The sequence below is a fragment of the Trypanosoma melophagium genome (assembly GCF_022059095.1).
Source record: "Trypanosoma melophagium isolate St. Kilda chromosome Unknown ctg2segment0, whole genome shotgun sequence".
NCBI lineage: Eukaryota > Euglenozoa > Kinetoplastea > Trypanosomatida > Trypanosomatidae > Trypanosoma > Trypanosoma melophagium.
The window spans coordinates 169,844-186,438 of NW_027125149.1; the positions used below are offsets into that span (position 1 = coordinate 169,844).

The 16,595-nt window shown below is 41.0% G+C and overlaps 11 protein-coding genes across 11 annotated transcripts; all 11 read right to left on the reverse strand.

Annotated features, from left to right (window-relative positions):
* Positions 1-270: 270 nt before the first annotated feature.
* LSM04_009610 (uncharacterized protein) lies at positions 271-684 on the reverse strand (the record flags this gene model as incomplete). Its single annotated transcript, XM_067336045.1, has 1 exon — positions 271-684. One exon carries the CDS (start codon positions 682-684, stop codon positions 271-273), a length of 414 nt encoding a protein of 137 aa, XP_067192801.1.
* Positions 685-1,262: 578 nt separating this feature from the next.
* Positions 1,263-3,227, reverse strand: LSM04_007938 (RNA recognition motif domain; the record flags this gene model as incomplete). The annotated part of the gene is made up of 1 exon (XM_067336046.1): positions 1,263-3,227. One exon carries the CDS (start codon positions 3,225-3,227, stop codon positions 1,263-1,265), a length of 1,965 nt encoding a protein of 654 aa, XP_067192718.1.
* A 661-nt stretch (positions 3,228-3,888) lies between these two features.
* LSM04_005299 (uncharacterized protein) lies at positions 3,889-4,707 on the reverse strand (the record flags this gene model as incomplete). Its single annotated transcript, XM_067336047.1, has 1 exon — positions 3,889-4,707. One exon carries the CDS (start codon positions 4,705-4,707, stop codon positions 3,889-3,891), a length of 819 nt encoding a protein of 272 aa, XP_067192570.1.
* A 554-nt stretch (positions 4,708-5,261) lies between these two features.
* Positions 5,262-6,896, reverse strand: LSM04_003352 (uncharacterized protein; the record flags this gene model as incomplete). Its single annotated transcript, XM_067336048.1, has 1 exon — positions 5,262-6,896. The coding sequence occupies one exon, from the start codon at positions 6,894-6,896 to the stop codon at positions 5,262-5,264; it is 1,635 nt and encodes a 544-aa protein (XP_067192475.1).
* A 356-nt stretch (positions 6,897-7,252) lies between these two features.
* LSM04_001933 (uncharacterized protein) lies at positions 7,253-9,520 on the reverse strand (the record flags this gene model as incomplete). The annotated part of the gene is made up of 1 exon (XM_067336049.1): positions 7,253-9,520. One exon carries the CDS (start codon positions 9,518-9,520, stop codon positions 7,253-7,255), a length of 2,268 nt encoding a protein of 755 aa, XP_067192398.1.
* A 579-nt stretch (positions 9,521-10,099) lies between these two features.
* LSM04_007872 (Translation elongation factor EFTs/EF1B) lies at positions 10,100-10,927 on the reverse strand (the record flags this gene model as incomplete). Its single annotated transcript, XM_067336050.1, has 1 exon — positions 10,100-10,927. The coding sequence occupies one exon, from the start codon at positions 10,925-10,927 to the stop codon at positions 10,100-10,102; it is 828 nt and encodes a 275-aa protein (XP_067192712.1).
* Positions 10,928-11,393: 466 nt separating this feature from the next.
* On the reverse strand, positions 11,394-11,705 carry LSM04_008906 (uncharacterized protein; the record flags this gene model as incomplete). The annotated part of the gene is made up of 1 exon (XM_067336051.1): positions 11,394-11,705. The coding sequence occupies one exon, from the start codon at positions 11,703-11,705 to the stop codon at positions 11,394-11,396; it is 312 nt and encodes a 103-aa protein (XP_067192767.1).
* A 50-nt stretch (positions 11,706-11,755) lies between these two features.
* LSM04_007837 (NAD-dependent epimerase/dehydratase) lies at positions 11,756-12,454 on the reverse strand (the record flags this gene model as incomplete). The annotated part of the gene is made up of 2 exons (XM_067336052.1): positions 11,756-12,307; positions 12,380-12,454. 2 exons carry the CDS (start codon positions 12,452-12,454, stop codon positions 11,756-11,758), a joined length of 627 nt encoding a protein of 208 aa, XP_067192711.1.
* Positions 12,455-13,173: 719 nt separating this feature from the next.
* LSM04_003926 (uncharacterized protein) lies at positions 13,174-13,638 on the reverse strand (the record flags this gene model as incomplete). Its single annotated transcript, XM_067336053.1, has 1 exon — positions 13,174-13,638. The coding sequence occupies one exon, from the start codon at positions 13,636-13,638 to the stop codon at positions 13,174-13,176; it is 465 nt and encodes a 154-aa protein (XP_067192500.1).
* Positions 13,639-14,174: 536 nt separating this feature from the next.
* On the reverse strand, positions 14,175-15,257 carry LSM04_003890 (WD40 repeat; the record flags this gene model as incomplete). The annotated part of the gene is made up of 1 exon (XM_067336055.1): positions 14,175-15,257. One exon carries the CDS (start codon positions 15,255-15,257, stop codon positions 14,175-14,177), a length of 1,083 nt encoding a protein of 360 aa, XP_067192499.1.
* A 598-nt stretch (positions 15,258-15,855) lies between these two features.
* On the reverse strand, positions 15,856-16,374 carry LSM04_000794 (uncharacterized protein; the record flags this gene model as incomplete). The annotated part of the gene is made up of 1 exon (XM_067336056.1): positions 15,856-16,374. The coding sequence occupies one exon, from the start codon at positions 16,372-16,374 to the stop codon at positions 15,856-15,858; it is 519 nt and encodes a 172-aa protein (XP_067192325.1).
* Between the last annotated feature and the right edge of the window lie 221 nt (positions 16,375-16,595).

Consider the following 16,595-nt stretch of genomic DNA (forward strand, 5'->3'; position numbering starts at 1 on the left):
AATAGAAAAAGAAACAAAAATTAAACATAAAAAAATGTTCCATGATATAGTTTTAGGTTGTGTTGTTTTATTTCTTTCTTTCTTTTTTTCTCTTTCCATCTTTTTTTTTATCCCTTTTACTCGGGTATACATCATTTGCACAAAAGTGTGGCCAATCACATGGTGCCGCAAAAACGATAATAGGAAAAGAGAGGCAAATGTATGTATTTTGGTGTTGTGTTTTGCCACTTGTTTGTGTTTGTGTGTGTGTGTGCGCATGAGGTGCCATATCTATGTAGATTTTGGATCACGCAGTAGATCAAACTGTCGAATCGGGTGTAGTGGTTTTTCTAAATCCCTCACAGGTGATTTCCAGGCGCGATCCTTGTCTAACAATGTTTCAGAAAAAATGGCACTCGCCCCAGGGTTTACACGAGCTTCATAGTTCATCTCAGACTCATACCCAAACAAAGTGTGCATAAATCGATCATGACCCAATGTAAAGTACATTACCGTCGTTGTCACAAAACAAATTCCAAATATTCTCATTGGGGCCCAAAAAAAGGCTTGCTGAACGATCTTGTTTCGATCTGCACGTGTGTCGTTAAAGCGAACCTGCATGATGCCCCGCCAACTTCGGGTACGTCGGATAATGGGGTGCGGACGTGGGGCTTTGCCAATAGGACGACCCGTTACTGGTGGCATTCAGAAACTAATGTTATTTACAATCAAAAAATAATAAAATAATAATAATAATAATAATAATAATAATAATAATAATAATAATAATAATAACAGTATACTCCACTTAAAACTGCTGTTAACAGTATCTATACTCTACAAGCGCTAACACACCAACCCCAGCAATCCCACCACCTCCACCACTATAGAACTTCCCTTCCTGTAGGATAAATAAAAACGGAAAACAAGAGAAAAATAAAGAAAAAAAAATAACATTTCGTGTTAAACGAAATACAAATTCTTATAATTAGAATTAACTAGGAAACCAAAACGTGGCGAAATATATTCACATGTTTTTCTTTCTTTTGTTTTCCTTTGGTTTTTTTTTTTTTGCATTCGGTTTTTTTTTTTTGGTTATACTATATATTGTATTTTCTTCTTTTAATTTTACACGAATCATACTTCTTCCATTAAACACACCGAATAAAATGTAGTTTTAACGTCTCCCGCCGCATGGTGAGTTGACGATTGCTGGGGTAAGGAAGGAAGGAAGGAAAGAACAAATAAAGAGAAATCATAGTGAGAGAAATTTTGGGATCTCTTCACTTAGATGATTTCTTAGCCTTTGTTCTCCGCTTCACCTTCTGCTTCATTGGTCCAGCTGTTTTGCCCTTCTTTGCACCGCGCCGCGCCACAGTAGACTTTACTGGCACGTCTACCTCTTCCACATCATGGAAGTGCTCTTCCTCATCATCATCATCATCAAAGGCAGCACTTGCTGGAAATGAAGCAGAGACCACAAAGTCCCCTGTCTTGTCCTTCTTATTTTTCTTATTCTCTGTGCTATCTACCACGGTCTCTCTTACACGTTTACTGTTGTTATTTTTACTGTTACTGTTGCTGTTACTGCTGTCACCGTTGATCTTGTTCTCGTCCTTGCTCTTAGCCTTACCCTTGACTTTGCCTTTACGTCCCTCCTCAAGTGAAGTTCCTTTGAAGTATGCGGCCTTATCTTTTACACCGTAGTGCTCCATATAGGCATCCTCGTCAATTTCTTCTTCTTCGTTTGGTGCTAACTCTGACATCAGCGGCGCACTTGGTTCTTCACCACGGTCCACACGAAGTATATGACCATGCAGACGTGATCCATGGAGATGTTTCTGTGCATAAGCTGCATACGCAGGGAGTGCAAAAACAATCCGTGCGATTCCTGTAGGAAGACGTGTACTTTTATTCACCATAATCTCACATTCTGTGATTTTCCCACATACTGAGAAATGGCTGCGGAGCTGTGCCTCTGTTACCTCGTCCCCAAGATTACCAATGAACACCTCCGCCGGACCATTATCCAGCAGATTGTACTTTTCTGTTACACCAGTCACGTTACTTGGTTTTCCTTCTTTACGCGTTGTTTGCTCTGTGCGCTTCACGGCCTGTCGTGTGGGTGGTGGTGGTGCTTCCATTCCCAACGGTACCACAGGTACCTCATCATTCTCACCATCATCATTGTTATTGTGATCGCTACTGCCTGTGGTTGCAGTTATTGTTCCCTCGGCATCACGCTGAGTAAGTGGTATGTTTCGGCTTGGTCGTTTTGAGTACGGTAATGTGCCTGGGGCTGCTGCAGGCGATGCGGCAATGCGGCGGCCCAGCATGGACAAACCGTCAAGAAACCGAACTGCTGGTTCCACGTCTTCACTAGACATGAATGTAAGGAATGCCTTTCGGTTATTTGATGTCAACTTCACCGATTCCAATCGTTTCTCTAGTTGTGGTGCCACATCTCTGAGAATCTCTCGAATTATCTCTGGTTGTGCAATCTTCGCCAAGTCTGAGAGAAGCACCTGACGGGAATAACTACCCTTTCCATCTGCATCTCCATTGTGGTCCACCGAATCCATGGTTCCATTCTTCTCCTTAGGCAGTGCCACACGCAGTGTACGGCCGAGAAACTTACGTCCATTTAGAACACGTACTGCCACATCAACGCTGTGTGGTGAGAAGAAAACCAAAAATCCGAATCCCTGACCATCTTTTTTGATAAGACGAATGGGTTTACCAACTCTCCAAGCAGTGGCAAACTGCATTAATTCATCTTCTACACTTGAACCCTCACCCGTTTTATTTTCGTACGGTAAACCATCAATAAATACCTTATTATTGAGTTTTTTAGGGAGTTCTGTACCGTTCTCTGTTACCGTTGTGACAACACGGCGTTGTTGTTGTTGTTGTTGTTGGGCTGAAGATTGCTTACCAAATGTGGCATGCGTAGTATCCGCTGAAGTTACCACATTATTATTATTATTATTATTATTATTATTATTATTATTATTATTATTATTATTATTTTCATCATCATCTACTGACTTAACAGATCGCCTCGTAAACCCAGCAGCAACAGCACCACTACCGCGAAATGAATGTCCACCACGTCCACGACTTTGTCCACGGCCAAATCCGGCACCACCGCCTCTTCCACGTGTCGTGGCTGAGAGAACAGGACTTCCACCACTGCGACCCGCTCGTCCACTACGAAATGTCACAGCCCCTCGACCACGTGTGTTCATTCAATCTCCCCAAAGTGTGCCTTTTTTTTCTTTTTTCTTTGTTTGTTTGTTCTTCTTCCTTACAATATCAGAAGAATTGTTCTATCTTTTTCTTTTAAAAAAGGGGGAAAAGAATATAAATTTGCAATGAGAATTAAAACAAAAAGAAAAAAAAATTCGCTCGATAGTTATGGATAGAAATATTTAGTTTTATTTTTTTCGTCTTGCGGAGTCACAATACCAAATTTTCTGCGACTATTGGTAGTTTTACACTTCTTCCAGTTCTTTTTTTGTCTCTAATCAACGAGATACTGCATATGTGTAATAAGATACAAATACACAAAGAGGTACATGCGTAAAACACACTTTTCATTCCCATACCAGTAATTGGGAGACATCAGAGCTTCATTACCGATGGAAGTAGAAAAAAAAAATTAGACCATCGACAATACTCTTCCACTGAAAACACTTAATTAACTCACTAAAACAAAAAGTGAACCGACGCTACTAATACTTTTCTATCATTATCATAATAACCCGATAAGTACCTTTTACCCTTCACCCTTTTTTTTTTTCTCCCCACAGACACATATACCCTTTTTTCCCCATTGTCTGTTTTTTGTTTTTGTTTTGGCTATACCTATCTATCTATCATCTTAGATACTAATGTCACTACCCACTACTACCAGTTACCAGCCTCGTGCCACGCCCGAAAGTTTGATACATCGAAAAGCAAAGGACTAGTGGTATCTTGATGTGCCCATGGTTCATCCGCAATGGTATTAAGTGCTATCTTCGTTACCCGCTCTACCGCAATACGAGAGATTCGCTTTTCATGGTGTTGAACCCCAGATGACTTCCCTAAAGCATCTGCTAGTTTTTCTGCTATGCGCCAAAACATAGGGAAACTGATGAAATGCTCTTGCATTTGCCGACGTACAAAGGGCACTGCTAGAGCAGTTACAGCCTCTTCATCATGTGCTACTGAAAAAGCACTCTTGTAGAATCGTGCAAATTCTTCTTTAAATTCTGGGGTACATGGTGTTTTTAATGAAGGGAAATCTTTAAGAACAGCTCCCCACCAGGCGGCATCAAGACCAACATTTAAATCTAACTCCAATTGTTCCATCAATTTTCGAGTTCTTGGACCATCACCTTCAGGAAAAGGTTCCACTTTATACCGTGATATTCCACGCAATGGCTGGTAATATTCTTTTTCCACTTGACTGTACCCTTCTACAGAAAAAATATTGCTACAATCATATGCAATACCCAAGTGATTTCCAGTAAGGCTTGCAGCTGTGCTAGATGATTTGTTTATCACATGTCGAGTATTATCTACTCGTGGTAACATGTCTCCCTGAGCATATGGCTGGGTACGTCCTGTTACAGAAGATCCCCAGTACTCCACATGACGGCGTTGTGTCAATATGGCACTAGATGCTGCGGATATCACTGCCTCCGCAGGTCTTACCTGTCTCTTACCACAGAAGAGTAGCATTATAAGTCTATTTATTTATTTTTATTTTTGTTGTTGGACCTTATTTGTCCTTCTATCTTTTGTGGTAATGTGAAGAATGAAAAATGTGAAAATGACCAAAATAAGAAACCAGTATTGTCAAATAAAATAAATGATATTGTTTTGTTTCTTTGTTTGTTTGCTTTTTTGTATTATTTTCAAACCCTGTTGAGTTTTCACTCTGTTTCGCTTTGCGTCTTCAGTTTTTTTTTTCTTTGGTAGCAATTCAAAAGATACACCATAAGCAAATAAAAACAACAGCAGAGAGTACTCATTTGACTTAACAAAGGAAGTATCGACAAAAATGAATTTCATAGTTTCTGTACATCGTATTCTCTGCTTGCCATTGTCTCAATTTTTCTCGCCCTTCACACCTTCACCTTTTCTTCTTCTCGTCCAAACGTCACTCCTCATAACCGAGGTCACCGCCCCTCTTTATCCCTCACATATAAACCGAAACACAACATATAAGCAAAAACATCTGTTGAAATATAACAGAAAAACGCCAAAAACCAAATATAGAAATTAATTTTTTTTTATCCCCTTTTCTTATTTGGTTTTTCTTTGAGAGAATCAATCGCCGCTTGGGCGGCTGCCTCCAGTCTAGACAAACGAGCCTCAACCGCCTCTAATGAAAATACGGTGTCAGCAGGAAGTTGAATTGGATGTGGGGAAGCAGATGCTCTTGCTGCTGCAGCTGCTGCTGCTCCAGTTGATGGTGTAGGGGTAACATTACTCTTAGACATAAAAGATCGATTTGAAATTGATGGAGTCGCTGCATGGCGTTTACTCATCCTGTGCATATTTTCTTGTGATAACGGTCTAGACGTCAATGTTGATTCTTGTAATGATTGTGGTGGTATTGACGTTTCTTCAATTTGTCCCAATGCATCATTCCGTTCTATAAGTTTAGTTAAACGAAGTGAAAAAGCGCGAACAACCTTTTCGTATCCAGATCCATCCAAAGCATTTCTCTTGTTATCTTCTTCAGCCTTAAGTTGTTCTAGTTCCCAATTTTCTACAATAGTGTCCCGGTCTCGAGCAAGCTCAGATAAAGGTTGCATAAATTCTTCATTAAAGGCCTCATTAATAGCTTTTTCACATTCATTTATAATATCTTTCCTCTCTAACTCCATTGCATATACATCCTCGTGCAAAAACTCTGAAAGTGGTGGTATACAAAAGGGCCATACATCACATTGCACTTGTACTTCATCATATACCTTTGTCGGTTGATACTCTGAGAAAAAATTACGAAATAACCGCCAATGCTGCACTACAGTAGAAGAAAAATATTCAAGTATCTGTGCTACTTCATGAAGTGTAAAGTAAGGACCTATTACAACCTCTTTTAATACTCTTTCTTCATGAACTTCAGTCTTTGTTTGGCTAATCAATGGAGCTTTTGATAACTGTTCTTGCAACAATTGCTGTTGTTTCTTATTTTTTTCTTTTGCTAACTTTGCCTCTAGGGCAGAGACATACTCTGGGTCTGGTACCTCTGTGGTAACTGTATTTGTCACATGATGTATTTCTACAACTTTATTCGGTATTCCACATGCTTGTTCTATGAGTAGCGTCTCCAGTATCTGTGAGCAACGTATTTCTGCCTCCATATCTGTTGCATGAGCTGGAATTTCTGCTACAACATTCATGAGGTGCATTGCCGTCAAGAGAACACATCGCAGCTGTACCGCCGAAAACCCATGATGCAGGGCATAGAAAATAAGATCCTCACACCACTCACTTAATGCCAAATGCTGCAGTTCATCCTGTTCGGCCTCCCGGTACCATGGTGGTGTATCCTCCGTGTATTTTCCCGATGCCGTTGGTAGTACGACGATCTCCCTACCGAGGGCAATGGAAAGGTCGCTGGTGTTCTCCCCTGGCCCTGGCGCGGGCAGGCCGAGGGCCCGCAGCACCCCGATGCGGAGAAGAATCGCCGGGGTGGGCGAGAAGGACGAGGCCGTAGGGGAGGGCGAGGGGGCCGCGGCGGGCCAGCAGGCCTCACAGCGGGTCTCGTGCTGGAGTCGGGCCCGGACGCCCCCCGCCCCGCTGGGAACCCCCCGGGCGTGGCGGAGGAGCTCCTCGACGAGGGCCAGCGAGAAGAACGTCGCCTGCCGGACGGGGGCCCGCAGGACGAGCGGAACGGCACTCCTCGGAGACTCCATCGCAAACTACACCCAACCTGCCATACGAGTAATAAAGAAATAGAGAAAGAGAGAAAAGAAGTATGTATGTAAGTATATTTGTGGGGAGGAGAAAGAAAACGCAGATACAGAGGACTGTACAAAGGAGAAGAAAAGAAAAGGTAGAATAAATGGAGAGAGAGAGAGATAGAGCGAGAGCAATCCCCGTAAATGGAAAGAAAAAAAAAACAGGCAAATATGCTAACAGGCATACTGAAGATGGGAAAAAACCACATTCTCCACAGACATTGTTTTATTTTTTTATTTATTCTTTTTCTCTCCCTTCTATATGTGTTTCACCATTATCATTATCATCACTCAACGGAAAGCCAAGTATCTCATGTTTCTCTTTTGCAGATGAATACTTGTTGAAGCTCCTCCTGCATTTTTGAACCGTCACTATTTTCAATTAAAGCAACCAATGCTTCTTTTGTTGTCACAGTCATCTTGGGTGTTCCTGGCACCAAGTCAGAGACACTCTCATAAAGTGCTAAAAGTAACATTTGTAAATAATCCTTCATGAGTGAGTTTTGTACATGCTCTTGCTTCACCTTATCTGCCTTTTCAAGAATTTGCTTGCTATCCTCAGAGAGAAGATTCTTATCTGCTTGTTGATTCCCATGTAACTCATGAAGTGCCTCAAGAAGCCGAAGATCTTTAAAGCTCTTATTACACTTAGCGAGACGAGTTGAAATAGACTGTAGATTAGAGTGAACTGCATCATCATGAATTGAGAACCGAAACGTCAACGCTAATGATCGATCCACTGCGCAACTACTAATATACCGTCTTACAACAGTTAATGTCAATAGTGAGGTAGCAGTAAAAACTGCATTTCTATCACCGTATTTCACCTCAAGAGCATTATGCATAAAGGTATCCTCAAAGCGTAGAGTAGATAATTTTGACTGATATAACTCCGGAGTTCCAGGAAGCAACATCAACAACCAACCATGCATCTCTCGGGCAGTGAAATCCCCGACTACCTCCATTGTAGAAGGTGCTAATCTTGTTGCATTGGATTCCTTTTCATTGCCTCCGACGTGGGCGTAAAGTGGCAAAGGTCGTAATTGTACAACTTTCATCTGTGCCGTGCGTGGGGCGAGAGATGCCAGAGTAGTGACCCTTAATAATCCCCACTGACCATCAGGTATCCAAAAGGCAACGGAACAACTATACTTACGTGTCTCTAGTGGTCGTACAACGGCGAGTGTTTTCGTTAATAAATTGTTTTGTGGAATTTCTTCCTGTACTATAACTTCTGCAGCAACTGTCTGAGCAAAATGCAGTCGTACTTCACTCTGTAATGTAATACAATCTATAGGGGTATCGGATTCAATCATTAATAACAATGCCGGGCTATCCTTTTGCTGTGAAAGTGTAACCTTCACAGTAAAAGTAGAAGATACAGCGAGAAGAGATGTACCAGCCCCTTTTGCTCCTGTACATTCTGCTAACTCATTGGTTTTCGCAACAATCGCCTGTTTAAGAGCAGCAATTTCTCCCCGAATATCATTAATTTGAATTTCTGTTTCAATTACTTCTGATTCAACTACTGCGGAAGTAGGTCCAGAATCCCCGTGATCACCTCTTCCAGAAATACGCTCCTCTTCCTTAAGTGAAAAGGCTGTGATTCTTCCACTAAAAGAGTGAACCAATACATCAGGGCGATTGGCATGTGTAATAAAACCACCACCAATGGAAAGCACACTTTCATCTGCACTTCCAGACCATATACAAACAACTTGACCACTAGAAGTATCATCATCTCTATGAATGTAAAACACCTGTACCAATCCATCCTGACGTCCCACCAACAGTTCCTCTCTTTTATCCATATTAATATCAAAAACTGACAAAGCTGTAACCGCCGCTTGACGATCTTCCGGAATGTAGCCAAAATCACGACCAAGAGAAAAATCATTATTCTTTAGATCCATACATCCTAAAGAACCTGCACTTGTACCATAATAGACTTTGTGAGATACCTCACTAAAGTAGAGAGAAGAAATAGGAGCCTCACATTGAATTTCCTCTAAAGCTTTATGACTTCGCAACAAACGAATAGTACGATCATTACATCCAAGAATGTAACAACAGTCTGCAAAGGCTCGTTCCTCTCGCTTTACTGTTAAAGCTGAAGTAGAAACAAATGCTACCATTGCGTTAATACGATCTGGTGCCATGTAGAAACCAAGTTCCTTGGCTTCACGAAATCCAGTTACCATAAAACTTCCACATGTTATAATAAATGGTGTGGAAACAAAAACGGTATGTATCACCTCAGTTACATTGGTATCAAAGGAAAAAAAAAGTTTTCCCTTTCGTGAATATGCATCAAGCACACTTCCATGTACAAAGAAAATCTGATCTTCATAAATTGTAGCGCAACTTACAGGTCTATTTTGAGGTGGTGTTTCAAATGCCACCACACGTTCCATTGTCTTTCCAATAGAAAAGACCGTAACGGCCCCGGTTTTTTCGCCTATACCCACACGTTGTCTGCTCTTCTTTCCAAGTGGATAAACCACCATGCATCTTGATGAATTTGATGCCACCGATGTTACTTCCTTTCGAATGAGATGAATTTCATGACCGGTAATCATTATCTTTATCCCACTATGCAATCCCTCATGCAAATAAAAAAAATAAAAAAAACAATAAGGTTTTCACTATTTGCATGAATTCCATATAGTATCAAAAAAAAGCAGGAAAAAGTGATTCCTATCATTTCAAATGAAATGTAGTGAAGAAAGAAGTCTCTTATACTTCTTGAATTAGAATGTGTTTCTTGAGTACGAAAAATAATTCAACACTAATAACAATAAGAATAACAACACATAATAATAATAATAATAATAATAATAATAATAATAATAATAATAATAATAATAATAATAACAGAAAATAAAAAATAGTAATAACAATAATATTATTAACAATAACATTAACAATAATAATAACTGTAATAACAATAATAATAATAATAATAATAATAATAATAATAACACCAATAATAATAGAGAAAAAGTCAGTCATTTCCCCCACCAACTCCTCTCCTCTCCTTTCCTCTCCATCTTTCCTCCTCCTTTCCCTTCTGCTTCCAATATTGATGATAATGTGTCAGAAGATAATTGCAGAAACAAAACACACCTCTAGTTTGTTGTTGTTGTTTTTGTAGTTACTTAATTACTGTTTGTACGTGGTTGTGGGGCGGTGTGTACAATAGGATCTTTACCAAACTCCACCACTGTACTACTACTAAACCGAAGCCCATGCCGCTTCAACCACTGCCCCACCGTCTCCTCCGTAGCAAAGAAGTTTTGATGCACATAATTCCCCTCCGCCCCACTGCAGGCCACAAAGTGTCTGGCCACATCCACAACTGTACTCGACTCCACGTTATTTATATTTAGATCGACACAACTCACCGCAACGAGTCCAGCAATACGGCCCACATCCGGCACATCCAACACACCGTGTGTGTAGGAACCAATCGAAATACGATCCGTTACGTGTGGGGCGAGACGCAGCGGCTCCACAGACTTGATTGTGACATTCTCACCGAGAACCGCAATAGTGGCGCGGAGTTCATCGGCGGTGGACTCTACAAGAGATCGGTGGGCCTCTGCAGGATCTGCAAGAATGGCACCTTTGCTATCAATGATCTTTGCTTGCAGTCTTTCCTTTACTTTGGCACAGGCATTCTGAAATTGAATACTGCGTGCGGCAAAGTCCGTCTCACTACAAACAGTGATAACAGCTGCCCCAAATGTACCCCCAATACAGGCTACAACACTTCCCTGTTCAGTAACGCGTGAACCTTTTTTCATTGCTTTTGCTGCTCCTTTTTTGCGAAGCACCTCCATTGCCTTTTCCACATCTCCACCTGTTTCCTTGAGAGCTGCGCTACAGTCTGCAATAGGAGCCTCTGTGCGAAATCGGAGGTCCTTCACCAAATCAAGAAACACGTTCTTTTTGGTACATGCACGGAAACGGGTTAAACACAACATATATACCCTTCCCCCTTCTCTCTTACTATTATGTTTATTGGTTTGTTTTTTAAAAGAAGAATTATTATTATTACTACTATTATTACGGTTGTTCCTTTGATATTCTGACTGTTTATGTATCGTTGTGTTCGGTCAAAACGGAACCGACGTTTTGTGTCAATTCTTACGTTTCCGTATGTTTCTTCCCTTTATTTATTTCTCCTTTTCATAGCATAACGAAAAGACAAAAAAAAACAATTTTTTTTCGTTTTGAACAAAGCAGAAAAGAAGTTTAAGAAAAAAAAAGCAAATATATAGATATAAAATTCAGTTTTCAGAGTGTCAGTTGTTTCTTCTTACCCGTATATGCACCTAATTTATTTCTAACCTCATTTGTGACTATGGTTATGCATAAAAAAATATTTGTTCCCTCTCAGATTTAAGTCTATGAGAAGTAGATTATCAAATACTCACTTCAACTCGTTTTTTACCTGGGAAAAAGTCCCAGGTTTATCCAATACTCCAAACTATCTTCAAGTAATTCCTTCGTGAGTTTTGGACAACTGCACTGAAACCCCAATTCACGTAATTTTAAACCATCAACTGCCAATGGATTATTGTACAAGAGCTCAGGCTCTAAATATGGATTAAGAGGTGTTACATCGATATTATGATTTTTGAGCATTGTTGACCATGGTCCCATATGACCATCATTAGCTTCCTCTACAAGTTCCTCAAGCTTGCAAGATGCCAAATTAGACATGATTGATCCGACAAATCCTGTTTTTATTTTAAACATGGATTCAGGTAAAGTATTGAAACTTTCCTGTGTTGTATCACCATCATCTACTACATTGTAGACCTAATGAACTGCACCAGCACACACACACACACAATATGCCAAATAGCTGCAGCCACATCTTGAACGTGTACAGCATGTATTCTAAGATCTTTTCCCCATAGAAATTCCATACAAGTTCCAGTTTTTTCATAAACTGCGGCACGTACAAGTTGTGGCATAAGTCCTCTAATATCCCCTGGTCCGTATACAATTGGTAATCGTACAATCACCCATGGGAGATTTGTTATAGTTGCGATAACCTTTTCGGCTTCAAGATGATATCTTGCCATGGCTGTCCAGGGTTTTAGACGTGTTTTGTTCTCCTTTGCTGGTGAATTATTACTACACTCATATACCTGACATGTGCTTGCTTCTATATAGCGTTCACAACCAACAAGAAGAGCCGCTTTTTGTGCGCAAAGGGTTCGTAGTTGCAATATACTTCGCTCGTAAACAATATCAAGGTGGCCATATTGTGTTTCACTGGCAAGATTAACGATAATGTTGAATGGCTTTGCAGAAAAGGCACGATCCACGTGTTCATGCATAGATAAATCAGCCTGTCCAACCTCAACATAAGGTAATGTCAGCAAATTCTTTTACGTGGGAGAGAGATGGCACATATCTGGTACCCGTTTATCTACTACATGAATAAAGGAGGCAAGTTGGTAGTCCGCAATATACTTGAGAAGGTTTCTACCAACCATACCTAGACCACCAAGAAGTAGCACGCATGGACCCTCTTGCAATGATTAATAATAATAATAATAATAATAATAATAATAATAATAATAATAATAATAATAATAATAATAATAATAATCTGTATGTCTAATAGAACGCAAGAAAGAGAAAAAAAAAAGCAAGAAAAAAAAATGAGTAAAGAAACCAAAGAAAAGGAGAAAAACAGAGATATTCAAGAAAAAAAAATACATGTAAACTGTTTCCCGATATCTTTTTTCTTTCTTTTACTTTCTATTCTTCGTCTTCTTGAACGACCCTTGCACCATCCACACCGCTAACGTGTGCTGGCACAAGTGCCACAGAAAGTGAATGGATAAAAACGAAAAAAAGCAAAAAAATTGACATTTGCTCATCTGAGAAAGTGAGAAGAAAAAAAAAAGAAACCATAGAAATCATATATATATTTATATATGTACATACATGTATGAAGCATTAAAAGAAAAGTAAATAAAAGCAATAATAAAACAAAAAAAATCATGAGATTCTCTTGTATATGTAGATGTTGGAGCGCAATAAAAAAAAAAGATTTTTATGGGATATAGCTATAAAAGGAATCATATAGAAGTTTTATCTAAACGTCGATAACCATCGAATTGCTTTAAAGAGAGAGAGGGAGTCCCATGATGCAAAATCACAAAAAGGAAAACACTCATCAAATGTGTTACACCTCTCATATGTTATTTCACGGTTGGATGTTAGATGCAGAAGTTTCGCTGGAGAGACTCTTTCTTTTCTTTGAAGCAGGGGTATACTTCACCCTTAGGAACGTTTGCTGTGCTTCCAGTGGTTCATACAACTCATCCATAAGCAGAGGTCTCCAGCAGTCTACAGGAAATCCTTCCTGTACCCATTGTTCGTAAGAGATAGGTGTGCGTCGTCTGGACCTTATAATATCATCTGAAGGTGCACTTGCAGTGGAAAATACAGCAAACCCATCTTCTGAATCCTCTACGGTAAAACTGCAGTCCATAATTTCTTCATTCGGTTGCATGACATGCAGACGATGGGCTACATCTGCTGTTCCAATAGGAAAAAGAGCAGCTTTTCGCTGCTGTATCTCTAATAGAGCCCGAGCACGGTTGCGACGATCCTGAACACTAAACACCAAAGAAGTGGCAACTCGTTTTCGACGATAATTCCCCCGCATTTTCTGGATAGTTCCTTTCTGGTGAAAATAATTTTTTCTTTCGTTTCGGTATCTTCCTTTACTAAAAAACAACTTATTGTTTTGGCCTTGAAACTAATACAATAGGAAGGAGAAAATTCAGAAAACTACATCTTAGTGCAATATAACTCATAAATAAGAAAACAGGACTCGGAATCACCCACCCATCCAGAGTATTTTGCTTCCCTAAGTTTTTAAGAGACAAACAAGTAGGCAAGCGTGTTGAATCATCACACCCTCTGCGTTAATTGTTGACCGTTCACGTAAAACTAAAAAGATAACAAAATAATAAAAACAGTATTCTTTTTTTTTTTGCTCTTGTGGTCTCAACGCCAAGAACAGCCCGATTTTTTTTTTATTTTTTTCGTTTTTCACTTGAGGTAATCATTTTGTTTTCTTTTTTTCTTTCTTTTTCCTCCGTTGTTCTTCACCCTTCCCTCCTTATATCTCTTTTGTAATAATGTACTGCTGTGGTCTTGTTCTGGGGTGCTGCTCCTCCCTTTGCTTTGTGTTCTTTTTTAGACTGGTGCCGCGATTGGGACGGGTGGGAGTCCTGGCAGGACCTTTGAGCGTGGCACTCGCATGCGTGGCGGTGGGACGGCGACTGGCAGTGGTGTGGCGAGCGGCGGGGAGAGCGTGGGTGGGGCGCCGTGCTGCCAAAAGAAGGCCTGCCCGTCCCAGGCGGCGGTGGCGAGGGCGAGCGGGGCGGCGAGGGACCAGTCGAGGCCAACGACGAACTCGCGGTGCTGGGCGTACCGGGCGGCGAGGGGGCGCTGGGGCTGGTCGAGGTCCCACACGCAGACGCGGCAGTCGTACCCGGCGGAGGCGAGGCGGTTGCGGGCGTGGGGGTCGAAGCGGACGCGGCGGCAGGCGTTCTCGTGACCAGGCAGCGTGGCGAGGGGAGTGGTGGGGCGGCGGAGGTCCCACAGTCGCACCGTGCGGTCCACTCCGCCAGTGGCGAAGATATTTCCATCGTATTTGTTCCAATCAACGCTGAGAATGATTTGGTGGTTGTGGCCCACCTGTGTGAGGCTGGAGCGCGGCACCCGAGCATCCCACAACTTCCACGTCCCATCCCCAGAGCAGGAGAGGAAGGAGGTGGGGTTGCGGGGGGAGAAGGTCACCTCATACACCTCCTTCATGTGCTCTTGGAATGTCATACAAGACAACTGCGGGTTCGCCGCCTGGTAGAGCTTTACGGAACCATCCCAACTGCAGGAGAGAAAACTGCCACGGTGCCAAGATAATCCTGCCACCTCCGCATGGTGTTCCGTAATGTGCACAAGCGGAACTACCCCATCACGGTTTAGGGATTGTTGCAGATTGTACAATTTCACACCATCACCACATGCGACGGCCACTATGTTCGGATCTGCCTCGCTAAAACAACCGTCAAAGGCACCGTCACTTGTTCCCCAGCATCCAAGAAGGGATACAGAGGACCCAGTCGGAAATCCTGGCGCAGTGTTTAGAATATATACCTTACCAGTTCCCGCCACACCAAAGTGCTCTGCCGCCGAAATAACATACTGGGTCGGTTGCCATGGATTGCACCGTATACTGTGACCTGCAAACCCAGGGTGAAAGTTGAAAGAAGGCATTTCTATAGTTACTTGCTCTTGTGTGTTGCTGTTTCCTGTTTGTTGCTGTTGTTGTTGTTGTTGTTGTCGTTTTGAAGTGATGATTATAATGATAGTAATGGTATTGGTAACGTGGCTAGGATGGTTGTTGTTCTTTTTCACCCTCTGACGTTTATTTGTTTTCTCTTTTCGCGTTTTTGAAAAGAATAAAGGGTGTTATTTAATTCTCTTTCCCCCCACTTTTTCCCTGTTTTATAGAAAAGAACAATAATCAAAAAAAAAGGAAAGGGAAAAAAAAAAACAGGTGGTTTAAAGAAAAAAAAAAACAGATGTTAATTGTACCAGGTTTCTTGTCTCTTTGATATAGTGAAAAGCAATAGAATAAACACTCAAACCCTAATGCTAAAAAAAACATTGTATATTTACACGTTTCCATTTTCTTGCCGATATTTTTTGTCTTGTACAATCGTAAAAACTGCACCGATATACAGCAGTATTGTTTTGACCTCCTCTCGAACTATTCATTTGCAAAATAAAGGCAAAGAGAGCGAAAGAGTGAGGTGGGTGAAGTGAAAATCTAAAGCAGAGAGATAAATATCACATAATTCAAGCATTACTTTTATTTACGGAAAAAGTAATCATCAATGGTACGCTTTCTCTTGGTACCTGATGCTGTAGTGGACGTTATTCCAACGGACTCCTTAGCCTTTTGCGCTCTCGATTTCTTTTGCGAGGTCTTTGGTTGTGATAACCTTTCCTCTTTTTTTTTACTGTCGTCACTCAGAGAAGACCTCTCAGTTTTACTTTGCGAACCTAACAAACACAAAACGTCTTTGCCTCTCTCAACCAATGATTGCGATACATCATCGCCCATTGCATCAACGTCAAATACCTCCTCACGAGAAATAGGAGGCGTTGAACCCACTGTAGCACTTTCAGTAGTAACTATGGTAGACTGTGTTTCAACACATCCATCCTGGTGGAGCAATTGCTTCGTATTACTTGTTTCGTAACATTGGTTGTCACTGTCAACGTCTGCCAACCAAACACGAGGATGTACTGGGCGAGTTGCGTCCAGCCTCGCTCGAAACTCCTGTGGTGTGATTAAATGGACAGGAGGATTTGGAACCAGTTTCATTTCTGTGGCACAGAATGAGGAAGAAGAAATTATCAAAGTCTATGTGCTTAAAAGTTCCAAAAAACTAGAGTCAATCCCTGCAAAAACAAATAAAGAGTTTTTTTGATAAAAAAAAAGGAGTAAACAAGTCATTTATTACCAAAGAAAGGAGAAAAAAAACAGAAATGGTAGTACACACCCAAGTGAATGTAAAAATACACAAAGACACACCTAAACAGTAA